At 39.4% G+C, this 10,404-nt stretch overlaps 1 gene segment (V, D, J or C); it reads left to right on the top strand.

Annotated features, from left to right (window-relative positions):
* The first annotated feature begins 8,861 nt into the window (after positions 1-8,861).
* On the top strand, positions 8,862-10,170 carry LOC130560719 (Ig kappa chain V region BS-5-like). The segment is given in 3 exon segments: positions 8,862-8,910; positions 9,030-9,678; positions 9,778-10,170. Coding segments are annotated over 2 exon segments (363 nt in total).
* Positions 10,171-10,404: the final 234 nt, after the last annotated feature.

Here is a 10,404-nt window from a genome sequence, read left to right as displayed (position 1 = left end):
GACCTGTCAGGTGATGACAGTGCGGTGTATTTCTGCACAGCTAGTTTGCACAGTGATATAGATAAATAAAACCTCAATACAAAAAGTCGGAGTTCTCCAGACTGTGCCACTGTTACACTATTCAACACATCAGCTGTGTATAGCAGTTTGATTTCCTGCCAGCATTTGAGGATATTAGATGCTATTGACAGTTTTATGCAAACAGAAATACATTTTGCCAGCCTAGTATTGAGTATGAGTATGTATTATCTTAAATATTCACCTCATAGGAAGTAACCCTAGTCCTACTCTAATACAAAAAAGCCAAAAAGCGACTGAGGATGTATTATATTGACAAGAAACTTTGCATGATGTCATCACATACTGAACATCTCGTCGCTTTTGGTTAAAAAGTACTAAAATGTGAATGTGTTGTGAACACTTTTATCTTGTTTTGATATTTAAGACCATTACTATGATTATTATATCAAGAAGGAATCTTATGTATTGAATGAAATTTTCTGTGAAATAATAAAACATGTACAAAATAAAATATGATTTTGCAAATTGCAGTCACGGTTAAATGTATTACCTGAATTTCTTAATAGTTCAGTGATTTCTTTATAAATAAGGATAGTAAAAAACAAAGTTCACCTTTATGCCACATTCAAAAAAGTAAATATTTAAATTTATTTTCACTCTATATCAATATAGCTACACCTGAAAAATAAAAATGTTGAAAAAATGGGATATACCAGTAAGCATCAAGGCACATCCAAGTTGCATCCTTGGAAATATGCAAGTACCTCTTTGTGCAAACCTTAGCCCAATTTATAGTCACAAAAACCTGAAATGAAAGTATGAAGCTGGTGGTACTTCAACTTTACATCCAGTTGGGGGCAGTTGACATGATTCTTCACAAAACACATGATGTTCAGTGCTGTGACATCTTAAATCCAGTCCAGCACGAAGATGAAGATGATCAGAGATTACCTCATTGTTGCTGTTACAATAATCTGGTTTACAGGTATTATTTTAATTTGAGAAAAAACTCATGCTGTAATGCTGTTTTTCAGCATAACAATGAAAATGTTGTGGTGATGATTTACTGTTTTCACATACTCTCTATTATCTTTCCAGGCTCTGTATTTAGTAATGATGTTTCTCAGAGCCCTTCAGATGTATTTAAAGCAAAAGGGGATGATGCCGAGATTGAGTGTCAACACAGCATATCGAGCTACAATGTGATACTTTGGTACAAACAAACCCTTAACAACGGATTAAAATTATTGGGAATTATTCAATATAAGAATAATCAAGCAGAGAGTGAATTTTTAAACAAAATTCATTTGAAAGGAGATGGAGCCAGTAATGGTCTTCTAGTCATAAAAGATCTGTCAGGTGATGACAGTGCGGTGTATTTCTGTGCAGCTAGTTTGCACAGTGACACAGATAGTCAAAACCTCAATACAAAAACTCTCTAGTTTGTGCTTTCCTTACATTGTTTAACACATCAATTATGTCTCACCTGCGTGCAAGGATTTGATTTTCTGCCAGCATTAAATAAACAACATTCCAAAACACAAGAGGGAGCTATATCTCTATTTTTCCCTAAGTAACAGTATGAAAATCGTTGCTGTCCTTCTGAAACCTCGTATGTCCAAATTCACAGTTTTTCAGAAATTGAAAAAAACATTATGCTTAATTAATTAAATACTGTTGTCAAAGTTGACAAGCACTTTTTAATATTTTTTTATTGGTTAGATATTTGCAAAACCCAGTGACAAACATAAAGGGTGACTAATAATAATGATTTACAGCAAAAAATAAAAATCACGAAAGATGGAGATTTGGAGGTTTCAGAGGGACAACAGCGAAATGCTGTTCATGATATGTACAAAATGTTAAGAACATTACAAATTTGTTTTCAGAATTTATTTTATTATTTACCCTGATTACAACAAGAGAAAAAAATAACGACAAAACAATGTCTTATTTCTTATTTTCATATTATTCTGATTTTATTTTCCCTCCAAGCTTTCTTTTGATTTTGCGCCTAACCCATTCTCGTTGTCAGATCTCAAAAGATGACATCACTTCCTGCTTAAAAGTTCCCCTGAATTTAATTCATAGTAGTGTCACTCAGCACATAGTGCAGACATGACTGGTGTTTCTCTGAGTATTTCTGTTTTGCTCTTATACCTTACAGGTAAACCCGACTAATTAAATATTTTTGTTACTGTAACGTTCATAAGATGAATATTGCTTACAATATGTTCTCTCATTACAGCTGCCTGTCTTGGTAAAAGAGTTGTCCAAACTCCTGGTGACCTCTTAAAGAACCAAACTGAAACAGCTGTGATTATCTGTACTCATAATATACCAAGTTATGATCGTATTCTTTGGTACAAACAAGAATTCACAGGGTTAATTAAGTTAATGGGGTACCTTAATCTTCAATATGGCAACCCAGAACCTGACTTTAAAGACCAGATAAAACTTAATGGAGATGGAAGAACAAACGGCAGCCTAACCATCAACAGCACTACACTTAGTGACAGTGCAGTGTATTTTTGTGCAGCATATTACACAGTGATCAGAATCACTTCTGTCTTGTACAATAAACCCCCACAGTTTATCAGTAAGTGATATCCCTACTCTGCACCTGGATCTTCAGGGTTATGAGGGGTTTCAGTACCATAATAAACACAAAAGGGTTTGTATTAAGCAAAGTTATCAATTAATAATAATAATAATAACAACATGCAACATTCAACATGCAAATTGTCATCTTGCAAAATAAAGAAGCTGCATTCAAAATTCTTCAAAAATTTGTGTTGTTGTATATTACAAAACCATCAAATCAATATCGATAGCAGTATGTTCTCAGAGTTTCAGGCTTATATCACTATTTTTTCAATCAAAGCTGTATTGAATGTACAGAATGTATTCTGACAACTAAGAATGTTGTTGTCAGATACGGTTCCCCTGTGTGAGAAAATGATTGGCCTCAAACAATGACCTGCCCATCGCAAACCCGAAGCACTAACCGCTACACCAGATGGCAAACTGGACTTGTCCAGCTTGAAAGTAAAGCCTATCAGGCCTAAATATTGTCAGTTATATGGGGGAACTGTATCTGACAGCTGAGAATTTTGCTGACAGATACAGACCCCAATGTGTTCCATGAGATAGAAAGTTCATACTCTCACATATGTTTGTTTTGCATTCATGATAACATGAAGAAAATTGTTTTTATTAATATTTTTTATTGTTCCATGTAGCTACTGTACATTTTCTATGTTTCAAATCCTCAAATTCTAAATATAAAAAAAAATACTTTGCACATAAACAAATTAGGCAAAATAAAAAGGTCCGAAGATGTTAGGATATTGCAGTCTTTGTTAATGTGGGTAGGAGGCGCTTTGGTTCCGTCCTAGAATATGGAAAATCCTATGGGGCGGAGGTGTTGCTATCCTCAAATATATGTGTTATGGTCTCAGACCAAACATTTTCAGCATGCTCAGATTTCTTCTCATCTCATTACTTTGGCTTACAGGTAAAATTTGAATATGTATCTATTTTATACATTATTTTAATGCATATGTTTATATATTTATTGCATATATTTTTATACATAAGATAAGCATTTCATGCAAATAATTCAAAGATTTAACATTTTGCCAATAATCTTTTGTTGTTTCTATTGTATAGGTTGTGCTGCCAGTGGCAGTATTCAACAGAACCCCTCAAATCTAATTAAAAATGAAACAGACACTGCAGAGCTTGTGTGCCAACACAACAAAACATCATACACTATGATATTCTGGTACAAACAAACACTTGACCATGGATTGACATTACTCGGATATATATGGAATAAAAATTATTTCCCAGAGGACAATTTTAAGGGGAAAATCGATTTAAAGGGTGACGGGGCCAGAAATGGTTCCTTAATCATTAAGGCTCTTTTAACCGATGACAGTACAGTGTATTTCTGTGCAGCTAGTTTACACAGTATGATGTGCAGTCATAACCACAATACAAAAAGCTCTATATGCACCACAGTTGCAGAATTTACCACCACCACCGACCTGTTGAACCAACTGCGTGAATTTCGTGAATTTCCTGTTAACATTAACACAATTTTTATGGCTGTACTGTAAAAGATGGCTTAAGATTGTAAATAATCTAAATAAAATTAAAATTAATGGTAAGCATCGACTTTGGTTATTTTTAATTTGAACAGTATATCCAAACATATATCATTGCTCTCATACAACATATAATTGTCATGAATGGTGCAGAGAACCCAATAGCAGGCAGGCGGTGGTGAAGGGGTTAACAGATGTTTATTTTCCAAAATAATAAACAAAACAAAAACCCACGATGGGGAAAACAAGACACGATGAATGGGAACCACAGGAACAAAGACTGAATACACTAACTAAATAAACAGAGACTAATACAACACTGGACAAGATTACAATAGACTAACACTAAACTAGACTTACTTTGACAAGGGTGATACATCCATGAAGACACAAGCATGAAACACACACGAGATACGTACAGAACGCAATACACGAGCACAAGACAAAGAAACAAGAGGGTATATATAGGGAAGACAAAAGAGGGATAACGACACAGGGCAGGTGTGGGTAATCAAACACTTAGGGAAAGATAACAAGGAAACGAGAGGAATGGGGCCAATGACAAGACACTGGAGAGAACGTATATTATTGTCAAACGGACAACAATATGTTTCTCTCCACACATAACCTAAGGACTCTGCCCCGATCCCACCACAAGACTAGAATTTCATAAACAAGACGGTGGGACCGTGACAGAGCCCCCCCCCCCCCCTTAATGAACACCCCCAGGTGTTCACCAAGGGGTTGACAAACAAGACATGACAGACTGGGAGACAGACAGGACAAGGCAAAACAACGAAAACAAAATCAAGGGCAAACATGACAAGACAACAACAGGACTTGGGTGGGACATCAAAAATAACACACATGGGAGGGGGGGAGGGACCAAACAAGGGCCCATAGGGGGCAGTCCATAGGGGTTGGGGAAAAGTCCCAGTCCCCGGCTGCGACTCGAGGGCGCGGAGTCCTGGGGGACTTAGGGGAGTCCTCGGGGGGACAGTCTTTGGCCCTGGGCAGTTTCCCAGGGAGGCCGGCTGGACAGGGCTTGACGCCGGCTGGAAGGCCGGCTGGACAGGGCTTGACGCCGGCTGGAAGGCCGGCTGGACAGGGCTTGACGCCGGCTGGAAGGCCGGCTGGACAGGGCTTGACGCCGGCTGGAAGGCCGGCTGGACAGGGCTTGACGCCGGCTGGAAGGCCGGCTGGACAGGGCTTGACGCCGGCTGGAAGGCCGGCTGGACAGGGCTTGACGCCGGCTGGAAGGCCGGCTGGACAGGGCTTGACGCCGGCTGGAAGGCCGGCTGGACAGGGCTTGACGCCGGCTGAACCGGCTCGCCGGACTGCACGACTGGACCGGCGACTGGACAGCCGGACTACGCCGGACTGGACGCCGGCTGCACCGGACTGGACGCCGGCTGCACCGGACTGGACGCCGGTGGAAGAGCCCGCGCTGCCCGCCGCTGCCTCTTTTTCTTCAGCCGAGCCACCCGCCTGGAGGTCGGCTGAAGGAAGGATGTAGAAGGCACGCTGGTTCCGGCTGGGACTCCTCGGAGGTGGACCCCAGGATGCTCGCCTCCCCCGCTTCCCACGAGGCTGGTGGACGGTGGAGGAGCTGCCGGACTCGGGACGGGAGGTGCTGGGCCTCCGATAGTGAGGGTGCCTATACACGGTCCTCCGGGACGGACACCAGAGCGGGACGAGAGGAGACCCGATGGCAGCTGGGAGAGGAGCCTTTGACTAGCTCCTCTCGGAGCTGCAGCCGTTCCACTAACTGTGGGAACGGCTGGTATACCATCTCCTACCGCTCCGGAAGGGTGGAGGATCATCCATCCCGGCCACCAGATAGGCACGGACCAGCACCTCGGGAACGGATGCCTTCCTGGCCTCGACTCCCGGGTGTAGTCCAGCAAGGGGTGCTGGCGCTGGGCAGGGAATGGTCCTCCTCCAGCGTGGGACTGAGAGGCGATCACCTTCCACCACTCCGGATTGGAGGTGCAAGGCCACCGGGAAATGGTTGCACCGTCCATGGCTGCCTGCTGAGGTTCAGTATGGCTCGGTGATTCTGTCACGAATGCTGAGGAGAACCCAATAGCAGGCAGGCGGTGGTGAAGGGGTTAACAAGTTTATTTTACAATAAAAACAAAACAAAACAAAAACCCCGATGGGGAAAAACAAACAAGAACTATAACGGGAACCACAGGAACAAAGACTTCCCACATGGGGCAAAAGGTAAAACAAGAACAGCAAAACCCTAACTGAAAAACACGACACAACGTCTTAAAAGAAACAAGGCAGGATAAAACTAAAGCAACACTGGACAAGATTACAATAGACTAACACTAAACTAGACTTACTTTGACAAGGGTGATACATCCATGAAGACACAAGCATGAAACACACACGAGATACGTACAGAACGCAATACACGAGCACAAGACAAAGAAACAAGAGGGAATATATAGGGAAGACAAAAGAGGGATAACGACACAGGGCAGGTGTGGGTAATCAAACACTTAGGGAAAGATAACAAGGAAACGAGAGGAATGGGGCCAATGACAAGACACTGGAGAGAACGTATATTATTGTCAAACGGACAACAATATATTTCTCTCCACACATAACCAAAGGACTCTGCCCCGATCCCACCACACGACTAGAATTTCATAAACAAGACGGTGGGACCGTGACGATAATTTCTTAAAATATCATTTTAAATATGAATATATTGTTTTCTTTTTGAATTGCACTGTTTATATTGATTATACTGTAAAAGGATGTAACTGCAGTCTGTACTTGTTATAGCTCCCCTTATGACATCACTTCCTAAATAAATTAAAATCACAGGGTCACTCAGCAGAAACAAACAGAATGATTACCCTCTCCTGTTTTTGTGTTTCTGTTTATGTTCTGCATCTTGCTGGTGATTATATTTATTAGTATTTTCATTTCTTTACATCATTTCTCATCATTTATTTACATTTCATCATGCAATTATGCAAATCCATCAGGCTTTCTATATAATTTATAAAGATGTTTTATTTCTATAAACAGCCACTATCCTCTGTAAAACTGTTCTTCAGACATCATCAGATCTTCTGAAGAAATAAGATGAATTTGCTGAGATTTCATGTACACATAGTATACAAAGCTATGACGTCATACAGTGGTACAAACAAAGCCAGAGAGTCATGGACCTCCAATTCATGGGATACCTTAATATTAAATTAGATAATATTGAGTCTGAATTTAGAAACAAGACCAAACTGACTGGAGATGGAAGAAGCAACAGCATTCTGAACATCAAAAACCTCACACACAATGACAATGCAGTGTTTCTGCGCATCATATTACACAGTGATCAGAATCACTTCTGTCTAGTGCAATAATCCGCAAGCTTATAGTTGGCAATACAATTTCATTCTGCACCTGCTGGACCTGTGGTTCAGTATAATAACACACGTACCGTAGCTTAACCGACATTTTTACTAAATACATTTAAAGTGGATTTTGGGAGGGATTTTAGAAGAAACATCTGAGAGAAAGATGATCTTAGTACACTATTACAGTATAAAGACCTGCAAGTCTCCTATAGGATACAGAATGATTCTGCAACCTAAAAACAACACAAATATCCTCACAGAAAACTCCAAAATACTGTGGCAGTCACACCTCTTCTGTTGACGTGGCAACAAATGGGAGCCGTAATATCACTGTGATGTCACAAGTTGTATTAACACATGAAGAACATAATTTGCTACAAGTTCCCATTATTTTGGAAACCAAGAGCCAACATGAAACCAGCTTTTGTTTTCCTAATAGTATTTTTTCATTGGACCTCAGGTATTTTAAAATCTTACAAGCAATGAATTCAATGAGCTGAATTGTATTTTCTGTTCAAATATATTTAAATGTTTCACATTTTCAGTTCCAACATCTTTTCTTTATGTCCGGTTTTGCAGGTTTAAATGAAATCATGCAGTCTCCAACCATTATGTTACCTCTAACAGAAAATGCATCACTCTCCTGCAATCACACAAAGGGTGCTACATATAACAGAATGTACTGGTTCAGACAGCACAATGGAAAAGCCATGGAGCTCATAGTGTACACATCCAGTTTTGGCACACAAGAATTTGGAAATGTCACAGAGAAAAAATATTCAGTGCTACACGAGGCTCCTGACAAAGGATTCCTAACTGTGCATAATCTGGAGTCTCGTGACGGTGCAATGTACCTGTGTGCAGTGAGCGAACACAGTGCAGCAGAGTCAATTCACAGATGTACAAAAACTCTCAAATTTTTTTATCTGCCATAACAGGTAATAAAATGCAATAACACAGACAGGTGGCAGTCTTGTTCAACAGGACCATCATCTGATACTTGTTGGTTTAATGCTACTTTGACATTTTATGGCAAAGTATTTTGCTCTAGACATCCTTTTATGTTCCAAAGAGGAAATAAACTCTTATTTTGTTTGGGACAACCTGTGGTATTATATGACGACAGGATTTTAAATAAATTATTTATTAAAAACGGTTGTTATTAAAATTCTGTTAAAAAACGTTTATTTTAATTTAAATAATTAATTATGATCAAAATACATTTTTTGTCATATTGTATGTGGATAACCACTCAAACATCTGCTAATATGTTTTGGGCATCGGTCTGATGTCACATCCTGTGTGTCTCATCTTAAATTATTTAAGGATGTACCCCCAAAGCTTATTTAACATGATCAGAGTTATGGTTGCAGTTATTGCCGCAGTGTTCTGGCAAACAGGTAGTATATTGTCTATGTGCAGCACAAATACTCTTCATAGGAGCCATGGCATACCATTGCAGCATAATTAATTTATTTTTTAATAATTCATAATGAAATCATTTTCATTTTTCCTCCAGAACCTGTTTTTAGCAGTGAAGGGGCAGTTAACCAAGTGCCGCATGATCTGCTACTGAGTAATGGCACATTACAAATCAAGTGCAATCACAACAGTAATGAATATGTCACTATTCTGTGGTACCAACAGCTCGGTGCTCTGGACCTAAAATTAATTGGATATATATATTATAAAGCAGCAACTATTGAGAACGCATATGACGAGCTCTTTGAAATCAGTGGAAATGGAGAAAAAGAGTCATTTCTTATTTCTCGAAAACTAATGCAGGCTCAGGACAATGGCTTGTACTTCTGTGCTGCAAGAACACAGTACTAGAAATGTGGCTTCTTCCCCACAAAAACCCTCTAATATCTCACCTGTTAGACATACCATCTTTGCGCTTCTGCGAAGGACTATTATCTCCAGTTTTATTTGTTTCCAATGGATTTGATGTTCCGCATTTACACTTTGAAACAGCTTTGTTTCCTGTCAGTTGGGGGCAGTGTGTCTACACACGTCTTGTTTCTAACTGTATCATTCTAACATGGTGTGCGTGACTGCGAAATAGATGAATCCAAATCAAGGCTGTTTGTACTGAAGAACTTCTTTTAGATTCAGAATGCTTCCGAATCTCTTATATCTTATAATATGCTTGGTGCACTTAGCCTCAGGTAATGCTCAATTTTTTAAAAACTTCACATTTCACATTATTAACTTTATAAATGTATTTTTTAAGCTTATAAGCTTTGTTGTTCTATGTGATTTCACAGGTGAAAAAGCAAAATTGACTGTTACCCAAACACCTCAAGATCTGATAACTTATGGAGGTTCTCTTGAGATATCATGCTCTCACAACATCCCAAACTATGACCGCCTGTTGTGGTACACGCAATCCAAAGCAAAAGAATTAATATTTATGGGATATCTGCTTGGGGAGAATGGATACCCAGAAGAAGTATTCCAAAAGAAAATTAAAATACATGGAAATGCTAATAAATATGAGGGCTTCTTAACTGTATATAATCTCACTTTGGAACATAGTGCAATTTATTTCTGTGCAGCCTATTACACAGTTACACCAATCTTCTCTCTTCCATACAAAAACATGCCACCAATTCTTGTTAGGTACACCTGTGATAAACCACTGCCAGATATCATACTAGTGACTCTACTAATACAGCTTCCTGTATCAAACAGAATCTTATATGTAATTTGAGACATTCTGCATAAGATGTCAGAGAGCTTGACATTAGCATGTTGCTAAGCTAATAATGCACACACAAATAGGTATTGGTGTTTTCTAGCTTGTATGTTGAACCATCTTGCAACTGTAACTTGAAATATTCTGTTTAGGTTGAGCCTTAGTAATGTCTTACAGATTTGGTTTTGTTCTCACA

This window comes from Triplophysa rosa, linkage group LG10 (genome assembly GCF_024868665.1).
Source record: "Triplophysa rosa linkage group LG10, Trosa_1v2, whole genome shotgun sequence".
Taxonomy (NCBI): Eukaryota; Metazoa; Chordata; class Actinopteri; order Cypriniformes; family Nemacheilidae; genus Triplophysa; species Triplophysa rosa.
Note: the sequence above shows the minus strand (reverse complement) of the source record. Positions and strands in the feature narration are given on the sequence as shown.